This window comes from Bos grunniens, chromosome 10 (assembly GCF_055505025.1).
Source record: "Bos grunniens cultivar Pamir isolate PY7600 chromosome 10, Bosgru_T2T1.0, whole genome shotgun sequence".
In the NCBI taxonomy this organism is placed as follows: domain Eukaryota; kingdom Metazoa; phylum Chordata; class Mammalia; order Artiodactyla; family Bovidae; genus Bos; species Bos grunniens.
This window is the reverse complement of record NC_141174.1, coordinates 28,140,929-28,165,370: the sequence shown is the minus strand read 5'-3', so window position 1 is coordinate 28,165,370 and position 24,442 is coordinate 28,140,929. Positions and strand designations below refer to the sequence as shown.

At 37.9% G+C, this 24,442-nt stretch overlaps 1 protein-coding gene across 6 annotated transcripts in view; it reads right to left on the bottom strand.

Annotated features, from left to right (window-relative positions):
• The window catches only part of KCNH5 (potassium voltage-gated channel subfamily H member 5), a 496,645-nt gene that overhangs the window by 341,369 nt on the left and 130,834 nt on the right, over positions 1 to 24,442 (bottom strand). For 2 of the 6 annotated variants that reach the window (XM_086318923.1, XM_086318924.1), the window contains 2 exons: positions 17,119 to 17,242; positions 4,235 to 4,341 (listed from right to left, as the gene is read on the bottom strand). In XM_086318923.1, the coding sequence (XP_086175049.1) occupies positions 4,235 to 4,341; positions 17,119 to 17,141 (130 nt within the window). In that variant the 5' untranslated portion in view covers positions 17,142 to 17,242. Of the gene's footprint in view, positions 1 to 257; positions 416 to 532; positions 635 to 4,178; positions 4,342 to 13,884; positions 14,046 to 17,118; positions 17,243 to 24,442 lie in introns of those variants that run through there. The other 4 variants (XM_086318919.1, XM_086318921.1, XM_086318920.1 and 1 more) reach the window with 4 other exon arrangements.

Here is a 24,442-nt window from a genome sequence, read left to right as displayed (position 1 = left end):
CTTCCATGTTCTCACCAAGTGTGAGCATTCCTATGCGCTTCTCCGTGTTACTTCGAGAATTGTTTCCGGTCGACTTCAACATCAATACCTGATGCTTTGATAAGTATTTCTCTTGCAGGAACTTTTGAATTGCTGTTTCTACCTCAAGTTTCTCTCATCAATCAAACAGACTTAAACTCTTCAGCTCTGACCACATCCCCCCATCAGAGAGACAGGATGTCAGTAACACTACAAGCCTGATGTACACAAAGCTATACCTGAAGACTTGAAGGCAGTGTTAAAGAAAAAAATGTCCCCAGGCCTTGAAAGTCTCAGACATCTTCATGAGACACTGCTTCCAACCTCCCTTGCTCAAAGCATGAGCCTGGACTCTGTCACAATGATCTTCAAACAATAGCTCCTGCAGACTTCAGAAGACACAGTGTTTCAAAGTATTCAAGCCTTAGGATTTGGACAAATCAGAAACTGGCATTACATCAAATAATAAATATTTGAAGACACAAGAAATGCCTTCAAAGGAGTAATTACTCACCAAATGATAAAACACTGAGGGAATTTTCCATCAGAATCAAAATGATGCATTTTTCATTGTAGTCTTTCCAAGCCACAGTGCAGTAAAGCCTCTCTGAATAGTCTATTTTAAAGACATATGGTCTTTTGTCAAGTTTAGGATTTGGGGAGTGAGATGTGCAGCTGTTAATATTTAATCTTTAGAGGAAAGTCGATAGCCTGTTAGTGACTTTCAATGAAAACCTATAAGAAGCATCTCCAAATCCGTGGTCAAAAATTGTCCACTGATAATATCACCATAAAGGGAAATTTGCCATTTACATAGAATAGGTGACTTGACTACCAGATGCTAAAAGTCAAAGAATTCCAGAGAAGAGGTTTTTATAAATATTTAGTTCTGACAACCAGGTCCTTTGCAGCCCCAGGGAGCCTACAGAAGGACATAGCCTTTTCCCAAATGATTACAGGATGAGACAGGGACCTCAAAAACAATCCCACCATCTCCCAGAAAGGCTTGTTCTTTGTTTTCTGCTTCTTATTTTACACACCGTATCCATGAACTGTGAGTGATGTGCACAGTTTGACAAATCACCAGACCCAGACGCTCGCAGATACATGGCCTATGGCTGTTCCAACACAGTGAGCTTGAGGCAGTGGGTCATAAACAGAGAGAAAAGGGCATTAAAAATAAGTCGTTTTCCAAGGTCTGCTAGAAATCTAAATAGAAAGAGATGATGTTACAGCTCAGACCTTCCAAGGAAAACAGCAACTTTTCAAATTTCGGCATTGAGTCAGAACTGTTGTTAAAATTGCTTTCAGAAATCACAGTATACTTTTTTCAAGTTTAGTCACAGGCTCAGACTTCTCCGAGGAGGCTGAGTTTTTGCTGCATGGCTGGCGAATATCTATATTCTGGATTTGAAGTTCAAGGTGATGGAAAGTCTGGGAGGGTTAGGTAGAGAGACCTGTAGCTGCTGGAAACTCAAGGCAGTGCCCTGGCATTGATTATTTGGAGTTGCCCTAGCTATCACAGTTCTGCCTTTGTGTAAACAGAAAGATACATTCTCAGTCATCCTCCCAGAGCCACTGCATTTTTTCTCAACAGTATAAGCAACCCAGTATAATCAGAGCAACGGACCTAAAGAATTGAGGTTGCAAACTGAAATGTCAATTGTGATACATATTAAATCAGATATCTCAGTCTCTCCTTTTGCAAATGGTGTTTAGCTAATTATTTAATGGAAGTGTTGGGAGGACTTGGCATTTAGGCCAAGATTTTGGCATTCCCAAAACAGTTCTCTACAGATGTGTGAATTTTTCTAACATTAAAAAAACATCATAAGAGCACACTTTTTTCAGTTGATGTTCAGAAGCCTTTAGCTAACTATTTACAAGATTTTTTAAAGCTGCTTTTAAGTATAGGAGAACTCCATTATAGTGCATGGACAATATCTATTCATCATATTAAGGAAAAAGCTCAATGCAGATACTATCCAGAAATGACAGGAGTTTTAATATAGAGTGCTATGTGCCATAATCCCTACTGACTCCAAACAGACAATTATGCATATATAAGTTATCTGAAACGAACCAGATAGGCCCGAACAAGGGCCAGACAATCATTACACGCTATTAAAATAAAGCAAACTATCCAAACCATCTTCATAGGAAACTTTTAGAAATGAAATATTAAAGTTATTGCTAACATGATTTAAAGGATATAAACAAAACAAAATTTCCACAAGGTATTTTTGAGAAAATCAGAAACTATGGATCTGGCTTTGAAGCTGTAAAATCAGAAAAAAAAGATTATTCTGTTCAAATCTCAGGGTAAAAATGACCTTAGTGAAGTAAAAGTCGCTCAGCCGTGTCCAACTCTACAGTCCATGGAACTCTCCAGTCAGAATACTGGAATGGGTAGCCTTTCCATTCTCCAGGGCATCTTCCCAACCCAGGGATCAAACCCAGGTCTCCCACATTGCAGGCAAATACTTTACCAGATGAGCCACAAGGGAAGCCCAAGAATACTGGAGTGGGTAGCCCATCTCTTGTTCAGAGGATCTTCCCGACCCAGGAATCAAATCAGAGTCTCCTACATTGCAGGCAGATTCTTTACCAATCAAGGAAGCCCCTAAAATGACCTTAGTAATATGGAATAATAGTAAATCATTTGCTAAACTTGAGGTACATATTGAAGTCATTCAAGGGGTAACAACCCTGTATAAAAATGAAAAGGGGCATTCCCTGGTGGTCAGGGGCATGAATCAATCCCTGGTGAGGGAATTAAGATCCTCCCTTGTGGTGAGGCAAATAAAATAAAGAAAGAAAGGGAGCTTTGGCATACAAGTTTTGGCTACAAAATATCAGTATGTGTTTGGATCTAGTGAAAAAGCCCAGAAAGCACCTAGAAACTGGCTCTTCTCTTGTAGAAGACAGAGCTGATTATTCAGAATGGATTGTTCTCTAGTTGACAAGCCAATAGACATTTGGATATGGTGTCAAAGAGAAATATATTTTCAGTCTTCATTCTAAAATGAAAAATAAGATGATAGAACATTCCCTAGGTAAAACCACTGAAACTAATTCTTCCATTGCCAGTACCACCCGGTAACAGGAACTTCACTACTAACGTGAACCAATGCCTATGGCTGTCGTTATCCCTGTGATGGCCTATTAATAAAAAGAAAACCTAAATATTCAACAGGGAACAAACATTTAAGGTACAATGGAGAGGATAAACTATGCTTCACAAAACCCAACCAGCACTGCACTTGGTACAAGCATTTCCTGTTGAAGCTAGAATGCTTCCTGAACTGGGAAAGAATTTAGTAACCATCAATTTTCACTAAAGATAATAATTGGCTTCGCTATCATTTAACCATTAACACTAAATAAATTGACTCATCTTATGCAGTGACTGTTCTTTAAAAAAAAAAAAAAAGGCCCATTTGGAAATGCAACAAAAAAGAAATAAAGTAAGTGACTATTCATAGAAAACAAATTAGAAAGGGGACTTGGTTGATGAGTGTATTAGTTGGTTTTTTGTTTGTTGTTCGTTTCCTCCAAACTCTATTGGAGAGTCTCATCAAAATGGCCCATAATTATCTAAGACCCATATCATGAACTATTATGTGATTGTATAATGGACAACTGACCACTCATATTTCCCATCATTAGACAACAGCACATACAATCAATACATAGTTACCAGATGTGAATGGTACTTTCTGAAAGTAACACCTATTCTCACCAGTCTTCCAACAAAGCAGTCTGGTCTAGCAAACAGCCATATTGGCAAAGATCACCTCAGGTAGACACCATACACTCACATGTCATCTACGTTATGTTGAAAGATAACATACTCACTGATAACAATCCACTTTCCCTTTAACCATAAGAAGAAATGAACGAATTTTTCGGTCACTTTTGGCTGCTGTCACATAACTATAGGATCTTTAACATGGGTATTAATCACAAAACAACCTTCCATCTGACACACAAAAGAAATCATATTCAAAATGCATTGTATTTTTCTTTCATTCCTCAAAAGGTTGTTTTTCATAAGTATTATTTATTAATTTTGCTATTTAATTTTTACAAATACCTCCTGCCAAGAGAAGCAATAAATCTTTTATATTCTCTCTACACTATAGTTAGCTACCACTTACCAATATATAATATTAATAAGGAGTTGACGCATCTTATTGATGACATAGATACCTACTGTTTTTCTTGTACAAGAGAACTTCAAAGCAGTTTGACTCGTAGTTGTCAAAAGTCTGCCTGACTTTCTCAATGGTTTTTTTGTCAGTCAGTTCTCCATACATAAAACTGGAAGAAAAAAAAAAAAAAAACACCAAACAATCCATTTCAGTTTGGGGTTGCTTTTCAAATGCTACATAAAATCATATACTTGTCTCTTTTAAATTAAGTATTCAAATTTAGTTACAAAATAATTGCTCCCACAAAATGAACTAAAATAGTTAAACCATGTTTTAATCTTGACTATTAAACTCTTGCTAGAAGATAGCTTTTTAAGTGATTTTGAACATACAGTGAGAAAGAGTAAGAGAGAAAAACAGTCGTTACTTTACACAAGTCCAGTATGCATCAATTTTAGCTACTTAAACAATCCTTTTGTTAAATAATACCAGTTTCCCAAATTTTGGTTTTCATAGTATATTAACTATGATTGATACCATAAAGCATAAACTTTGCTGCTAGATCATCAGTCTACAAGTCATGAGTAAATAACAAGTACCCATAACAATCAGTGATCAGTTTCACTACTTGTTTTAAAGCCTGTCAGAATTACAGTGCATCCACCACTCAGCTCATGCACAGACAGCAAAGTGTGCAGGTGTGTTGCCTCCTTGTCTCTCAGTGGCACACTCATGGGACATTTCACAAAAATGCATAAATAAAAGCAGGAATTCACCATCAAAGAGTAAAGGCCACCAAAGGAATGTAAAGTGATCATGGTGGAGGTGAAATTCAAATTAAACATAAAAGAAGTTATTTCTTCTAAAAGAATGAGGAGATGTTGATATTGCTGTACTTGAGAGACTTGAAATATGCAGCCAGAGGAACCTAGTGAGGACAAACCCATCAACATAAATCAGGAAAAGGATTGCTGTAAAAAAGACCAAAGTTTCCCAGAGGATGTAATACCATTAAAAAAAAAAAACTTCACATTAAAGGAGTACTAGGAAGTAATTCACAGTACTGAAAGTAAAAGGATAAAGTTGAAAAGGATTCAAACTTAAAAGAAGTATACTATTTGCTAAGAGGTAGAAAAAAATGCTCTCTTCATATCATAAAATATATTACAAGAATGCAAGAATTGTTCAAGTGATTTGATAGGTTTTTGCAAAGAAATGAAACACTTTAATCTCAATGTTTCTAATGTTATAGATCATTAAATAATGTACTAAATAAATATTAGTGTTACTATTATTTTCATTTCCCTGCACTTAAAACCAACAGAAAGAGATTTTTTTTTAATGCTTTGACACACATTGTTAAAGGTCATGGAACAATCATACTTTTTCATTGAGTATTAAGGTCACACTACATGCTTTCAGCTTGTACAGTTTTTTTCACATTCCCATACTACAATGAAAAGTGAAGATTCAGTATTATATGCAGTACTGAATTGGCATTCTCGTTACTTATGAGGATTTTTTTGAAATACATACAAGTAGACCTAACGGAAGGAAAATAAAGAAGAGAAATTGAAGGGGACATATGCTATTACTATAGCTAGAGGAACATAAAAACAGAGATCAAAGTGTAAACTCCCACATCTCACAAACATTTCCTAACATTTGAAATTATCTATTTTTTTAAGAGAACTTCACCAAAAGTCTGCAAATTTATAGAACAGAACTCAGTCAAAGGAGTACAAGACTCTAAAACTATTCTTGATGCTTTTGCAATCATAAGCTGTGCATCTGGTTTCAAAAACCCAGTTCTACTAGTTGCTATGATTGTCCAGGTAATTTCTTCCACCAGGAAAAATATGTGTGGCTTGACAGTTTTTAAAGCCTCAAGTATATCTTTGTCATTGCTTTTCTTAGAATTTCTAAGACATTAACTTATTCAGATCAGATCGGATCAGTCGCTCAGGCATGTCTGACTCTTTTCGACCCCATGAATCGCAGCACACCAGGCCTCCCTGTCCATCACCAACTCCTAGAGTTCACCCAGACTCACGTCCATCTAGTCAGTGATGCCATCCAGCCATCTCATCCTCTGTTGTTCCCTTCTCCTCCTACCCCCAATCCCTCCCAGCATCAGAGTCTTTTCCAATGAGTCAACTCTTCACATGAGGTGGTCAAAGTACTGGAGTTTCAGCTTTAGCATCATTCCTTCCAAAGAAATCCCAGGGCTGATCTCCTTCAGAATGGACTGGTTGGATCTCCTTGCAGTCCAAGGGACTCTCAAGAGTCTTCTCCAACACCACAGTTCAAAAGCATCAATTCTTCGGCGCTCAGCCTTCCTCACAGTCCAACTCTCACATCCATACATGACCACAGGAAAAACCATAGCCTTGACTAGATGGACCTTTGTTGGCAAAGTAATGTCTCTGCTTTCCAATATGCTATCTAGGTTGGTCATAACTTTCCTTCCAAGGAAAAAGTGTCTTTTAATTTCATGGCTGCAGTCACCATCTGCAGTGATTTTGGAGCCCCCAAAAATAAAGTCTGACACTATTTCCACTGTTTCCCCATCTAGTTCCCATGAAGTGACGGGACCGGATGCCATGATCTTCATTTTCTGAATGTTGAGTTTTAAGCCAACTTTTTCACTCTCCACTTTCATCAAGAGGCTTTTCAGTTCCTCTTCACTTTCTGCCATAAAGGTGGTGTCATCTGCATATCTGAGCTTATTGATATTTCTCCCAGCAATCTTGATTCCAGCTTGATTCCAGCTTGTGTTTCTTCCAGTCCAGCGTTTCTCATGATGTACTCTGCATATAAGTTAAATAAACAGGGTGACAATATACAGCCTTGACGTACTCCTTTTCTCATTTGGAACCAGTCTGTTGTTCCATGTCCAGTTCTAACTGTTGCTTCCCGACCTGCATACAGGTTTCTCAAGAGGCAGATCAGGTGGTCTGGGATTCCCATCTCTTTCAGAATTTTCCATAGTTTATTGTGATCCACACAGCCAGCAGTAAATCCAAGCGTGGTGGGGCCTGAAGCTTATACAGCTCTAGAGGTCCTCTTTAAGGAGCAGAATACTAAATGTATAAAACAAAATTAAGTACAGAGCCTTGAAAGGCATACACTCACAGAAAGGCATAAAGGTTAAGGTTTTTTATCTTCATAGGAAATCTGCTCCTGAATATCTTAGTCTAGAAAGTTTACAACATGAAAAGCATAGTTTGTTAGCAAGAACCAGGAAAACTAGCAGGATTCAACAATGATACCATATCACAACTAAAAATTACAGAGTAATGACCCATCGTACGGTAACACCAACCTGAGCAACTAAAATTCTAGAAACTAAGAAAGTACTGATAGATGAAATTGAAAGTGTAGTAGCTCAGTTGTGTCTGATTTTTTGTGACTCCCATGGACTGTAGCCCACCAGGCTCCTCTGTCCATGGAATTCTCCAGGCAAGAGTACTGGAGTGGGTAGCCATTGCCTTCTCCAGGGGATCTTCTGGACCCCAGCATCAAATCCTTTATTACAGGCAGGTTCTTTACTGTCTGAACCATCAGGGAAGCCCACTGATAGTTGTCATCAACCAAATGTTCTCCAATCTGTATCCTGAATTTTCAATTACTTTTATTGTTTATTAAAAAGGAATAGTTAATTGTCATTATAACAGTAAAATAAGCAAGAAAATCTTAAAATAGGATGACAGGTTCTAACTCCATAATCTTACAGCCAGACTAGCACATGATGCCTCAGAGGGCATTGAAAAGCCACTGTTCCTGTCAAAGCCTGACTTACTGTCATGTGAGTTTTATGAATATCTCTGAGGGCATCAAAAGTAAATTAGAATTCCTCAGTTAAAGTGAACAAAGTCACCCTCCTTTCCTCCACCAAAACAAAACACTAGTTTAATACTGCTAATATTTTTTTACAGACAGGTAAACTTTTTATTGACTGATATTTTTAATCTAAAGACTCTACTAAAGAGAAAATATTAAAACACACAAAAACAAAAAGTATGATATGAGTAATTAAACTACTAAATGTGTGTGGTCTTTAAGAAAAGAAAAAGCATTTACTCCTATTACTAAATGTCAGAGTCTATGGTTCAATAAATAGGAAAAGGAGTACGTCAAGGCTGTATATTGTCACCCTGCTTATTTAACTTATATGCAGAGTACATCATGAGAAATGCTGGGCTGGAAGAAGCACAAGCTGGAATCAAGATTGCGGAGAGAAATTTCAATAACCTCAGATATGCAGATGATACTACCCTTATGGCAGAAAGTGAAGAGGAACTGAAAAGCCTCTTGATGAAAGTGAAAGAGGAGAGTGAAAAACTTGGCTTAAAGCTCAACATTCAGAAAATGAAGATCATGGCATCTGGTCCCATCACTTCATGGGAACTAGATGGGGAAACAGTGGAAACAGTGTCAGACTTTATTTTTGGGGGCTCCAAAATCACTACAGATGGTGATTGCAGCCATGAAATTAAAAGACACTTATTCCTTGGAAGGAAAGTTATGACCAACCTAGATAGCATATTGGAAAGCAGAGACATTACTTTGCCAACAAAGGTCCATCTAGTCAAGGCTATGGTTTTCCCAGTGGTCGTGTATGGATGTGAGAGTTAGACTTTGAAGAAAGCTGAATGCCTAAGAATTGATGCTTTTGAACTGCGGTGTTGGAGAAGACTCTTTAGAGTCCCTTGGACTGCAAGGAAATTCAACGAGTCCATTCTAAAGGAGACCAGCCCTGAGTGTTCTTTGGAAGGAATGATGCTAAAGCTGAAACTCTAGTACTTTGGCCACCTCATGCGATGAGTTGACTCATTGGAAAAGACTCTGATGCTGGGAGGGATTGGGGGCAGGAGGAGAAGGGGACGACAGAGGATGAGATGGCTGGATGGCATCACTGACTCACTGGACGTGAGTCTGAGTGAACTCTGGGAGTTGGTGATGGACAGGGAGGCCTGGCGTGCTGCGATTCATGAGGTTGCAAAGAGTCAGACACAACTGAGAGACTGAACTGTACTGAACTGATGGTTCAGTAAACCAAAACACAATATTCACAACTGGCCAACAAAAAAAAACATGAAAAAGAAATCATCTAAAATATAACAAGGAACAAGAACAAAATTGGTGAAAAATTAACTCTAATAGGATTAAAGATAAATTACAACTAAATAAAAGAATCAAAGAAACTATCTTGGAAACTGATGTAACAGTTTAAGAAGGAATACAACACAAGTTTGATTCAGCTAAAATTCTAAAGAGAAGGTGAAAACAAGCAGTTTCTCAAACTCTGAAAATTCTATAACCCATTCCTTTAGCTCTCCCAATGCTAAAATAGCCTGTTCTAAGAAAAATAGGGGCATTTTAAGAAAAAAATGCCAGATTATTATACTCTGAATAATTTTTCAAAAATAATATTTTATATCCTATATTGTTTCAGTCATATTTTTAAGCTTATTAAACTATGTATTTCCAGTGACAGAACACATATTTTAGTAGTAAAATACAGCAGTTAAATAGTACAAGGTATTTCAAAAGGGCCCAAAAGAATGTCTGAAATGTATTATCCATTCTTTCAAGGCAAGTGTTCTGGAAAGTAATTCAAATTTTGAAAGTATTTCCACCCAGCACTGTCTAAACCAAAATGACTAAACCAGAGCTTCTCCATATACTATGGGTACTATAGGTGTGGCACATTTGCTTACTTGCTCAGCTTTCCTTATATGTAAATGCTAAGTTTCTTTACTGAGGTTTCCTGCAACCTGACTCCAGATGACTGAAGCTCAATGCAGTCTTTGAATGGTTAATGGTATTTGAATGGAAACAAGATTTAGAAATGATAATTATCAGACTTTAGAAACCACATATCTATAAAATAATTTTATACAGCTTTTATGTATCTTATTGACTATCCTCCAGGAATATATAAAGGGAATACTAAAAAACTATAGAACTTCAAATTACTGTACTGGATCACAAAACTCCCCTTCAGTAATGATAAATGACTTCCACAACTGCACTGTTGTCCTATTGGACAGAAAATAAAATTAGATGCACAGAAGCCATCTATCCCTGCTATAATATGGAGCAGCCATGATATAACAGAGGACCACTGCACTTAGAGGACCATTTATAAACTGTATAATCCATGGCCAAGTTGTTTAACTTCTCTGACTCTTAGTTCTTTCATCCTTGAAAAGTGAAAATGTTAATTGCTCAGACATGTCCAACTCTTTGTGACCCCATGGACTGTGGCCTACCAGATTCCCCTTTCCATGGAATTTGCCAGGCAAGAACCCTGGAGTGGGTAGCCATTCCCTTCTCCAGGGGATCTTCCCTATCCAGGAATCAAACTGGGGTCTCCTTGCCTGCAAGCAGATTCTTTACCTTCTGAGCCACCAGGGATGATAATGTTAATATAACTCAGACAGTGAGAATTAAAGGATAATGTACATGAAGTTATAAATTATAATGTACTATACAATCACTGAATTATTACTGGAATGCTTCTCATGGGTGGGGTTAGAAGAAGGCCCTTCCAGCCCCAACCCCACTCCCTTGATCCTTTACAATTTGAGGACAAGAGCTGGTTCATTCCTGCTACTGGGCAGAGTCACTGTGTCTGAAAGAGATACACACATCATTTTGTGTGTCTTCTTTCTTTGCGAGCCCATGACATTGAGGTATAAATTCACCCACAGCCTGCTGCTGGATACTCTGGCCACTTATCTTGCCACACAACTAACTTGTGGGAAGTTCTGATCTTGGGAGTAAGGGAGATTTCCTGAAGGCTAGCTTGGGCCATATCCAGCTTGCCTGAGCATTTGGCAGTGTATCTTTCAAGTACATCCTACCCTGGAAACTTCTGGGGACCAGTGGCTCTGTTTTATAGCAAGATTTACTTATTTTTGGATCCCTTGTTCTGCCATCATAATCTCACAAACGAGCCTCATTATGATCCCAGACAGGAAGGATGGCTACCATGTTGACAGACTTCCATGGGAGAAAGGAAAGTGCACACTGAGAAAATATATAAGCTAATCATAAATACTGCCCATCTATCTTAACCTGCTAATGGCCAACAATGTGAACTTACTGTAGAGCTCAGGGAACTCTACTCATTGCTCTGTGCTGACCTAAATGAGAAGGAAATCCACAAAAGAAGGGATATATGTATACATAAGGGCTTCCCTGGTAGCCCTGGTAAAGAATCCACTGCAATGCAGGAACTGATTCACTTCACTGTACTGTAGAAACTAACTTTAAAATATCTGCTAAGGGTTAACAATGTTCTTGGACTAAGCCCATATACATTCAGTCCCCACAAGTAAAGGATAATATTATGTACAGGCTGTCGTTCACAGCCTAGCAAATGCTTCATCACAGAAACCACACAGATTGACTTAAAAATATGTGGTCTCCACCTCAGACTCAGCCACAAAAGTAAAATCATCATGAAAGTTAATCACAGGATGGGCTGAAATCTATAGTCAAAGGATCAAAAAGAAGCCTAAGTGAGAGTAAGGAGAAGGATTTAGAAATAAATAGGAACAGCTTTCAAAATCTGAAAGAAGTAATTTCATAATAAATCAAAGCATTACATACTTTCTACAATGGATCATAAAAGGTTTCACAGCCCATTAATTTATATGAGCTTAAAAGGATTTAGATCGAGTCATAAAAGCTAAATCCATGACATGTAATTAAGGGAAGCTAGGACTGGCATCAGACACCTCTAATGTTTGGAGTGTGACCTGATCACTGAGGCACTCTGCCCTCCAGTACTTGCCTCAGTGTGAAGCAGAGCCCTCAGCCAAATGGAAAGGGACTGACTGATATCCATCATGTGGAATATTCTCTTGTTGACTGAGGTAACCCTGTGTTAATAAAACTACTTGTGAAAACAAAGTGTCATTTAACATCTCTGCTTTATTGTCTAATCTGATAGCTTGGGGGGGTGGGAATTGTATTCGAATGCATCTGTCTACTCCTATCCTCCCTACCAATATGATTGGTCTTCCCACCCTTCTATCTTAAAAAGTAAAAATAAATAAAAATAATTTTTTAAAAAGCAGAACAGGCCTTTAAAAGGCTCAGATTAATCAAAAGTAGAATGCTAAAGTGCTTTTTACCTGAACTATGACAGTATGTCTCTAATGTCAGGACTTTATAAGGGTCCTGAGATAAGATCAGACGTTTTTAAATGCCATTCCCCCAAAACCTACATACAATCTCTTTCTAACACACAATGTGTTTTATGTCCTTCAGTATACAGCAATAGTCCAAAAGCTTGGAAATGCAATTATTAAATAATAAAATGAACATTTGAAATTCCTAGGAATTCAGAAATTTAATAAAAAATAGTTTTTGAAACTTTAGCTGAAATAAAAATGAGACAGTACATGGCACACATCAGATTTTTTAATAGAAATTTAGCTGCTATTATAAAGTACAAGGATGTGAAAGTGAAGTCGTTCAGTCATGTCTGACTCTTTGCGACCCCATGGACTGTAGCCTACCAGGTTCCTCCGTCCATGGGATTTTCCAGGCAAGAATACTGGAGTGGATTGCCACTTCCTTCTCCAGGAGATCTTCCCGACCCAGGGATTGAACCCGGGTCTCCCGCACTGTAGGCAGATGCTGTACCGTCTGAGCCACCAGGGAACTCTATAACCTTCCCTCATGGCAGATGAGAGTGAAAACAGAGGGCCATTCTGGACAGCAATCTGACAGCAGTTAATTTACAATTTATGCATATATTCTCCATATATTCTGTACAGCAATCTTATTTCTGGGCATAGTGACAGACAACTTCTCACATGGGGCCACAAGAAGATGGCTATAAGGATGTTTACCTCCAAGTTGTTGGAGTAGCAAAGTGGCAGAAGTTGGCACTCAAGACTAGTAAAGTGGATAACGAAAATGAAGGCTATGAGAACACTATAAAATGGTCAGACATGATGAAACAGATTATGATGTAGCAACAAAAAAATCTCAAGAACATAATGGTGAATGAAAAGAGCAAGAAATTGCATATTTTACTGCACAGTATAAATTAGGCAGGCCTTAAAAACAAATGCACATAAAGCAACATCATTACAAGAATACACATATTTATTTTACAAATGGAATTGTTAGAAAGACATAAAATAAATACACTAAAATGAATAACTATGGAAGATGAAGGAGGATGGAATGAAGGAGAAAAGAAATAAAATAAAACAAATAAAATAGAGACTTTGTCTGGAGTAATCACAATGATAATATTGGAACAAACTACAGAATATATTTAATTTTTTACTCTATTCCCCTGGTCTAATGAGAGAAGGATTGGGAAAGACAAATACCCACTGATGTGTAGTTTCTAAAATTTGTCATTATTAAAATCAGTAAAACTCTTTAATTTGTTTACAAGGTTACCCTCACTATGAAATTATTTGTGTCCATATTTAACTAGAATTCAGTGATTTCAAAACTATATAATAACATTTACTCTAAACCCTGCTGAGACATAAGGGAGCAGAAATGGTCCATACAAACCTTAGCCTCCCAGAACTTAGAACACACACCTCAATGAGAGAGCTAGGCCAAGAGCTAATATATCCACCCCACAGATAAAAGGCACAAGAGACAACAGTGCTGACAAAGAGAGTCTCTCAAAGAGGGGCCACCGTTTTCCATTGCTCCCACTTACCAATTTCACACCTGGAAGTGAAGGCTGAATGTGAGAATGACTTTAATAGAGAGAAAATGAGGATAACTGGAAGAGGATAAGTGGAAGAAGAGGATGTTTGAACAGAGAATTTCTTAAAGCTCACTAAGCATCAGAACCATCTGAGCTGCTGGTTAAAAGTACTGATTCCTGCTCCCACCTACCCACCTGGGGTGATCCTGATTCAATAGGCTTAAGGTGAGGTCTGAGAATCTGTTTTGCTAAACCTCTCTAAGTGATTTCCATAAATAGTCAGGTTTAGACTCCATATGAAATCCCTACCCTTCATGAAGATGTCGAATATATATATTTGTACATGCATATAATGTTTTGCAGCATAAATGGGTAGGAAAAAAAGAAAGAAAAAATAGGTAGAAAAAAATCAACCACTGTTTTCCTGGGCAAATCCCTTAACCTAACTCTACCTCAAGTTTTTTTCTTCTGAAAAATAAAGAATATGGAATAGAAAATAATTCATATACCTTGCGGTTCTAAAATAACATGATTTTTGGTACTTAGTTAAGTGGGAGCGTTAAAGAAAAATTAACTCAAGGAAAAAACATCCCATCTGGTCTTACTGAAATATTGTGAAAAGCTTTTAGTTCTAAATTGGTTCCTTACATACAGCTTCCTTTTCTTTTTTATGATCTTTTTTGGTAATACTCTCTTTAAGCTCACAGATATGGAATATTTTAAAAGCATTGTTATAAATAATATAAATGCCAGATTCTGTTTTATATAAGTCAAACAAAATAGCAGTGGTACAACATACCAACATGACAAAAGTATGTGTGATTTATTCAAGATGAAAGAACTTTTGATCTTTTTAAATGTTTAAAACCATGTCCTACTTGGTTGATAGTTGCTGACTGTATGTTGAAGACAGTTTTAGCAACTCAAAAAGTTCTGGATGATATCCACTGATGATATCAGTGATATCATCACTGATGATATCAGTGGGTCTCTGATATAGGCTGCTCCAATGATCACTTTAAATTTTTGCCTTTTCATACAGTTCATGGGGTTCTCAAGGCAAGAATGCTGAAGTGGTTTGCCATTCCCTTCTCCAGTGGACCACATTTTGTCAGAACTGTCCACCATGACCCGTCCATTTTGCATGGCCCTGTGGCATGGTTCATAGTTTCATTGAGTTAGACAAGGCTGTGATCCACATGATCAGTTTTGGTTAGTTTTCTGTGATGGTGGTTTTGTTCTGTCTGCTCTCTGATGAATGAGGATAAGAGGCTTGTGGAAGTTTCCTGATTGGGAGGTTCCAGCTGTGAGTAAACCTGGCTCTTGCTCTGGTGGGCAGGGCCATGCTCGGTGAATCTTTAATCCAATTTTCTGCTGATAGGCAGGGCTGTGTTCCCTCCCTGTAGTTTGGCCTAAGGCTAGGGTTAATGGCAGTAATGGGCTTCCCTTGTGGCTTAGCTGGTAAAGAATCTGCCTGCAATGCAGAAGACCTGGGTTCAATCTCTGGGTTGGGAAGATCCCCTGCAGAAGAGAAAGGCTACCCACTCCAGTATTTTGGCCTGGAGAATTCCATGGACTATATAGTCCATGGAGTCACAAAGAGTAAGACATGACTGAACAATCACAACGGTGGTAAGGCGACCTCCTTCAAAAGGATCTATGCCATCAAGCCACAGCTCCCAGGACTGTTGTATTCAGTGCCCCTGGCCTGCAGCATGCCACTGTTGACCCACACCTCTGCCAGAAACTCCTGGACACTCACAGGCACGTCTGGTTCAGTCTCTTGTAGGTCCTGGTGAGCACAAGGTTTTGTTTGTGCCCTCCCTAAGTCTGTTTCTCCAGTCCTGTGGTGTTGGACTCTTTGGAGTGCCTTGGACTGCAAGGAAATCAAACCAGTCAATCCTAAAAGAAATCAACCCTGAATATTCATTGGAAGGACTAATGCTGAAGCTCCAATACTTTGGCCATCTAATGCAAAGAACTGACTCATTAGAAAAGACCCTGATGCTGGGAAAGATTGAAGGCAGGAGGAGAAGGGGACGACAGAGGAAGAGATGGTTGAATGACATCACCGACTCGATGGACATGAGTTTGGGCAAGCTCCAGGAGATGGTGAAGGACAGGGAAGCCTGGCATGCTGTAGTCCATGGGGTAGCAAAGAGTCAGACATGACTGAGCAACTGAACAACAACAACACTGATCACTTGGCACATAGAATAGTTCATGGCCCACAGATGGTGATTAAAAAATATTTATTGAATGAATTGATAAATTCACAGCTATGCAAAAATACTTCTCTTAGCAAAAGCTCTCACCAGTGCCTCTTAAACTATATATTTCTACTGACAATTTAATCTCCTTAACATTCTAATATAATTTTTGCCCTGTAGGTTTTATGTGAGTCAATAGGTTCTCAATTCCAATCTGGGGGAGAGGGGAATTGGAATTCCAATTCCAACTATCTATCCAGAGGCAGCATCAGATTCTGCAGGTTGAACATTGAGGGTTCTGTCCCACATGACTGCCCTCCTGCTGACTTCAGGCATCAGCACAAGCCTAGGTGCTGGCTGTGCTTTTGATCCACCTAATCCAGATTGGTTCCCATAATACCAACCTTAGACTTCAGCACCAGTTATAAATCAGAGGTTCCCAAGACCTCTTCCTTTGGTTTGAATAATTTGCTAGAGCAACTCACAGAGCTCAAAGAAACATTTTACTTACCAGACTTATGGTTTATCATAAAAGGATATAACTCAGAAACAGACACATGGAATAGATGCAGAGGCAAGGTAGGGGAATTCCATGCCCTTACCAGATATGCTACTCTCAGCTCTTCTACACGTTGCCCCAACTGGAAGGTCTCTGAACCTGTCCTCTGAGTTTTTATGGAAGTTTCATTTACACAGTCATAACTGATTAAATCATTGCCACTGGTACTAATTCAACCCCCAGCCCCTCTCCAGGAGACTGGGGAAAAGTTGTGCTTCTAATCACATGGTTGATTTCTCTAGCAGTCAACCCCATCCTTAGGTTAGCTAAGGGCTTTCCAAAAGTTACCTCATTAACATATCACAAGAAAAGCCAAGAATTGAGGAGCTCTGTGCCAGGAACTGGGTGGAAGACCAAATATGTATTTCTTATCACAAATCATGATATCACAGTGAGTCTAAATTTAAGTCTTTTAATCACCTTCAACATTTAGTTAAACTTTAGAAAACATTTCTGAGCTGTTCTTTTACCTACCTGCAAGTGCTACTCTTCTGCATGACGTCAGCTCGATGATACCCAGAGAGTTTGCAAAAACCGTCATTACTATAAACTACAGGCCAATCCACAATCTGGGCATTTCCCAGTAAGAAACTCGATTCTAAAGAAGAAAAAAGAAAAGAGAAGTTTTTTAGCATCATTTAACCATGTACAAGTAATTAAAAACACAAATTCATAAAAAAAAAAAATGTAACTGTGGTTTTTAAAGCACAAATAATAAAACATATCCTTGAAATTATTATTAGCATAGCATGACCAGCAAGTGAGATCTGCAACAAGTACGAGATTTGCATATGAACTAAAAACTCCATTGAAAAGAAGTTAGTTTACAATACTCTTGCATTCAAGTAAATACTATGCTATGAAAATAAAGTATGGTTAATATTAAATGTTAATGACTATAACAATCACAGCTAAAAACAGTTTATTAAGACTAAGGTTACAGTCACTTCTTCACAAATTGAGAATATTAAACTTAGAAGCAGAGGCAACTTTGGATAACTCCTCTAAAAAGTGTAGTAATGTAATTTTAACATGATGGGACAAATTCTTTGTACATCAGTTTTATTTACAGAAGGGCTTCCCTGGTGGCTCAGATGGTAAGGAATCTGACTGCAATGTGGGAGACCAGGGTTCGATCCCTGGGTCGGGAAGATCCCCGGGAGAAGGGAATGGCTATCCACTCCAGTATTCTTGCCTGGAGAATCCCATGAACAGAGGAGCCTGGAGGGCCACAGTCCATGGGGTTGCAAAGAATCAGACATGACTGAATGACTAACCTTTCCTTTCCTTTCCTTGATTTCAGTTCAGTTCAGTTCAGTTCAGTTGCTCAGTCGTGTCCAACTCTTTGCGACCCCATGGACTGCAGCATGCCAGGACTCCCTGTCCATCCCCAGCTCCTGGAGTTTACTCAAACTCATGTCCATTGAGTTGGTGATGCCATCCAGCCATCTCATCCTCTGTTGTCTCCTTCTCCTCCTGCCTTCAATCTTTCTCAGCATCAGGGTCTTTTCCAAGGAGTCAGTCCTTCGCATCAGGTGGCCAAAGTATTGTAGTTTTAGCTTCAGCATCAGTCCTTCCAATGAATATTCAGGACTGATTTCCTTGATTTACAGAAGTCTAACTTTAAATTTTTAAAGCTCTTTTTAAAATAAAATTATTCAAAGACATTATTTTCAACCACATGCTACAAGGAGATCAAACCAGTCAATCCTAAAGGAAATCAGTCCTGAGTATTCATTGGAAGGACTGATGCTGAAGCTGAAGCTCCAATACATTGGCCACCTGATGTGAAGAACTGATTCATTAGAAAAGACCCTGATTCTGGGAAAGACTGAAAGCAGGAGAAAAGGAAACAACAGAGGATAAGATGGTTGTATGGCATCACTGACTCATTGGACATGAGTTTGAACAAGCTCTGGAAGTTTGATGATAGGGAAATCTGGCATTCTACATTCCATGGGGTCTCAAAGAGTCAGATACGACTGAGCAACTGAACTGACATATTTTCTGACCTCAAATTAATTTAATCAAAAGTCATCTTTTAATTATCTAGAAAAATCTAAAGCATTTGGATGTTATCCAATTCATTTCTAAACCACTGGGTCAAAGTAGAATTAAAAGAAATATAGAAGATATTTTTAATTGGATGATAATAAGTTTGTGGTATATATTTAAAGCAGTGCTTAGGGAGAAATTTCTCCTTTTAAAACTTTATTTTTAATGAAAAGTTTAAAATCAATGATCTAAACTTTTTCATGGAAAAAAACTAGAAAAATAATAGCTATTAAACCAAAATTAAATAGGAGAAAATAAACATTGGAATGTTAATGAGTGAAATAAAAAACATTCAAAGAAAAATGAACTATTAAAGAAAGAATTACTGACCAATAGATGTTATGAATGTATTTGTAAAAATCCAGAAGAAAATAATGGCAAGTAGAATCTAGCAGTACATAAAAAGAAAATAGATCATAACCAAGTGGGGTTTATCTCATGAACATAATTTGATGTATCATTATAAAATCAACCAAGGTAATCCATCAACCAAATAAAAGAAAAAAGCCATATGATTATATTTCAATAAATGCAGAAAAAAAGCATTTGACAAAATTCATACTTATTCATGATTAAAAGATCTGAACAAACTAAGAATAAAAGAAAACTTCTTCAAACTGATAGAGGAGACCTACTAAAAAATCCATAGCTAACATCATTTTTAAAGCTAAAATATTGAACATTTTTCCCCCAAAATTAGGAAAAAGTCAATGATATATACTCAATATTTTATTGGATTTCCAAATAATGAAATAAAAAGAAAAGAAAAATAAAAAATACCAGAGATATAAATGTGAAAAAGATAAATGCAAATTTTATCTATTTGCAGATGATATGACTGTTTACATAGAAAATCCTAAGGCATATTCAAAATAATATCTAAAATTATTAAGTGAATTTAGCAAGGTTACCAGATATAAAGTCAATATAAAAGTATATTTTATTTCCATTAACTAACCTTAAATTGTAAAATGAAAAGCAATTTTACTTAGAATGATATCAAAAAATATAAAGTACTAAGAAATAAATTTAACAAGATGCATGCAAGACCTCTAGAGTTAAAACTAAAAAAGGCTGCTCTCAAATGGCTTCAACAAATGGACTGCCATGTGAAAGAACTGAAAGACTAGATATTTTAAGACTTCAATTCTCTTCAAATTAGTCTACAGATGTAAACAGTTCCAATTAAATTACCAACAGGCTTTTCTGAAGTAACTGACAAAATAATTATAAAATTTGAAAATGAAAATTATAAAAAAAAACCCAAAATAAATTCTGAAAAAGAAGAACCAAGTTGTAGAACTATACAGCTATGGTAATTAATATAGTATGAAATTGGAGTGAGGACAAATAGATTGATGAAACAGATTAAAGAGTTCAGAGATACACATGTATACGGTCAACTGATTTTTAGCAGATGCTAAGGCAATTTCATTAATAAAAACAACTTCAATGAACTATGCTAAAACAACTGGCTATCCACAAAAGCAAAATTGAAACATGACCCCTACCTCATGCCACACACAGAAAAGTAATTTAAAACAGGTCATAGACCCAAATACAAGAGTGAAAACTAAAAAGAAAACATAGGAGATCTTTGCAACTTGAGGAGACAGAAATTTCTAAGACTCTTTCAGGGGGTGCATGTGTGTCTGTGTGTATGTGAATGTGCACACTCCATCACATCCAACTCTTTGCAACCCCATGTCCCTCTGTCCATCGAATTTTCCAGGTAAAAATACTGGAGCAACAATACCAGGGGATCTTCCCAATCCAGGGATCAAACCTGTGTCTCTTGAGTCTTCTGCATTGGCAAGCATATTCTTTACCACTTGCGCAACCTAGGAAGCTCAAGACTCTTAATCACCATAAAATAAAGTGCTAATAAATAAATTATTGTTTTTAGTGGCTAAGTCATGCCCAACTCTTTTGTGATCCCATAGACTGAAGCCCACCAGCCTCTTCTCTGCATGGGATTTCCCAAGCAAGAATACTGGAATGGGTTACCATTTTCTTCTCCAGAGTATCTCCCCAACCCAAGGGTTAAACCCACATCTCCTACATTGCAGGCAGATTCTTTACTATTGAGCTATCAGAATAAATAAATTAGACATTATCAAAATTAAAATCAACTGCTCATTCAAGGATACTGTCAAGTAAATGAAAAGGAAATCCACATATTGAGAGAAAATATTCACATGCTGATACCAAGACAAAAATTGTATCCAAAACAGGTCCTAAAAATCCTACCAGAGGGCAAATGACCCAGTTAACAAAATGAGCAAATGACTTGAACAGACATTTCACAGGAGAAGACATACAATGGACAATAACACAAGAATAAGATGTTCACCATCATCATGCATTAGGGGAATACAAACTAAAAACACAATGATATATCTCTGCTCAACCACTAGAGTGGTTATAAAGGCTAATGATACAAAATGTTGACAAAAATGTGGAAAAACTGAAATTCTTTATAAAATGCTAATGAGAATATAAAATCGTATGATCACTTTGGAAAACAGTTTCAAGTAAAGTAAAATATTCAACTATGAAGGATTTACTCAAGTGAAATGAAAATATATGTTAATAAAAAGACTTGAAATTTGTTCACATCAGATTTATTCATAATAGCCAAAAATCGAAAACAATGCAAATGTCCATCAAAAAGAATGGATTAAAAATGGTGGTATATTCCTACAAGACACTACCCAGCTGTACAGTGGAATGAATTACTGATCATGCTTCACTTTAGTCACTCAGTCATGTCCGACTCTTTGTAACCCCAAAGACTGCAGCACGCCAGGCCTCCCTGTCCATCAACAACTCATGGAATCCACCCAAACTCATGTCCATTGAGTCAGTGATGCCATCCTACCATCTCACCCTCTGTCATCCCCTTCTCTGCCTGCCCTCAATCTTTCCCAGCATCAGGGTGTTTTCAAATGAGTCAGCTCTTCGCATCAGGTGGCCAAAATATTGGAGTTTCAGCTTCAACCATCAGTCCTTCCAATGAACACCCAGGACTGATCTCCTTTAGGATGGACTGGTTGGCTCTCCTTGCAGTCCAAGCGACTCTCAAGAGTCTTCTCCAACACCACAGTTCAAAAGCATCAATTCTTCAGCACTCAGCTTCCTTTATAGTCCAACTCTCACATCCATACATGACCACTAGAAGAACCATAGCCTTGTCTAGACAGACCTTTGTTGACAAAGTAATGTCTCTGCTTTTTAATATGCTGTCTAGGTTGGTCATAACTTTCCTTCCAAGGAGTTAAGTGTCTTTAATTTCATGGCTGCAATTACCATCTGCAGTGATTTTGGAGCCCAGAAAAATAAAGTCAGCCACTGTTCCCACTGTTTCCCCATCTATTTGCCATGAAGTGATGGGACCAGATGCCATGATCTTAGTTTTCTGAATGTTGAGCTTTAAGCCAACTTTTTCACTCTCCTCTTTCACTTCATCAAGAGGCTCTTTAGTTCCTCTTCACTTTCTGCCATAAGGGTGGTGTCATCTGCATATCTGAGGTTATTCATATTTCTCCCTGCAATCTTGATTCCAGCCTGTGCTTCATCCAGCCCAGCGTTTCTCATGATGAAATTACTGGTAGATTGCAACAATAAAAATTAATCTGAAAAACATTATGTGGAGCTAGTGGTAAAGAACCTGCCTGCCAATGCAGGAGACATAAGAAACATGGGTTTGATCCCTGGGTCAAGAAGATCCCCTGGAGGACAGCATGGCAAGCCACTCCAGTACTCCTGCCTGGAGGATCCCATGGACAAAGGAACCTGGCCAGCAATGGTCCATGGGGTTGCAAAGAGTTGGACACAACTGAAGTGACTTAATACACACATACACATGTGTTTTCCCTCCTTCTCCATACTGATAGATTGGAACACTGCAAATTCATCTGAAAAACATTATGATGACTAAAAGAAGTCAGAAACTATGATTTCATTCAAATGAAGTTTAAATATTGTCAGGTTAATATATGGTGATAGGGATCAGAGCAATGATTTCTGAGGGAGGCAGATGGAAGAGGGACTGACAGGAAAGATGCAAAAAGAACGTTATGGAGAAGGTCGTTTTCTCTTTATAGAGATATAAATAATTGAGGTATATACATACATTTGTCAAAACTAATTGAACTGAACCCAAGATCTGTATCTTTCACTTCAAATAAAGTAGACCTCAAAGTTCAAAGAAAACACAAGGAGCACAAAGGGCCAGAGGATCACACGTTTTAGGCACCAGCGTCATGTAAGCTGTCCTCTAGCAGAGCGACTTCACTTTCACTTTTCACTTTGATGCATTGGAGAAGGAAATGGCAACCCACTCCAGTGCTCTTGCCTGGAGAATCCCAGGGATGGGGGAGCCCAGTGGGCTGCCGTCTATGGGGTCGCACAGAGTCAGACACGACTGAAGTGACTTAGCAGCAGCAGCAGCAGCTGTAAGAATGGTAATACTACCTTTCTCTGATACATATAGTGATTAGAGACTAAAATAAGCTTATTTCTATATACATGCTTCATAAAATATAAATTCTTCTATAAATATATAATATTTTCATTTATATATAGCATCAATTATAAAGACTTGTAATATGATCACCTAAAATTAACCTCTTTCCCCTTTTAGCCCAGGCCAGTCCTAGACAGTTTATCCTAATTCACATGCTCCCCACTTCATGACTAGGTTAGCTGTGGCAGTGCATACAGCTTGTTATACAAGGTCTCCCTCTCTCAACTCATCCTGACGTTCAGGATGATTTTCAAACTAACATTCATTTGTCCTCCCTCAAACCCTGCCTCCTTCCTACTACTCTTCATTCATATCAAATCTCACAACTGCTTATATCATTGGGTCCTATTCCAGACTTACAAAGTCCTCTGAAATAAGCTTCAGCCTCTCTGCCTGTACAAACATATTTCTCATTACTCCTAAAGACCATACTTTATGTCAGTTTTCCTCATTATGTCACCAAAAGATAATCATCCATGATGCCCTCTGTCCACATGAAATACTTTTTCTCTATCCCTTTGCCTATCAAAATGTTTAAAAACCAGTTCAACTATCCATTCTCTGTGGCACAGTTAGTGGTTACCAGTCAACCCACATTTTCTGGCTATCAGTATATGTGCCCAAACCTTCACAGGACAAACTTTCCATAAAAGTTGTCTGTTCTCACGGGCTCTTTCTTCTCAGCTCCTGTTCACTCAACTCACTTCTATCTGGCTATGTCCTCACCACTCAAAGACAGCCTAGGTCACCAATTACTGAGAGGGTAAAGGTAGCAAGGCCAAATGGAGGAAATAGTCTGCAAGTGTCAGAAATTTTTATCTCTCTGAAGGGGCAGGAGGAAACAAACTAGCAATATTTTTTTCCTTCTCTATACAAATTTAAAAGGAGGTTTCTCTTAAAATACTGTGTTGCTATAATGACACCTGGTTTCACCTGAAGTTAACTATTCTCAAACCTTGAGATAACCAATGCATTTTTCTTATGGAAATATTTGTCTTAAGCTATGCTAATGTGCTATGCATTTACCCCAAACTCTGTCTTCAAGTCGGTTCTGCCTCATGGCTCAGAACCTACTTGACAAAACAGTATGTTATACTCAGATATTGTTCCCCTACTCTATGTAATCTCCTGATGAAAGTGAAAGTGGAGAGTGAAAAAGTTGGCTTAAAGCTCAACATTCAGAAAACGAAGATCATGGCATTTGGTCCCATCACT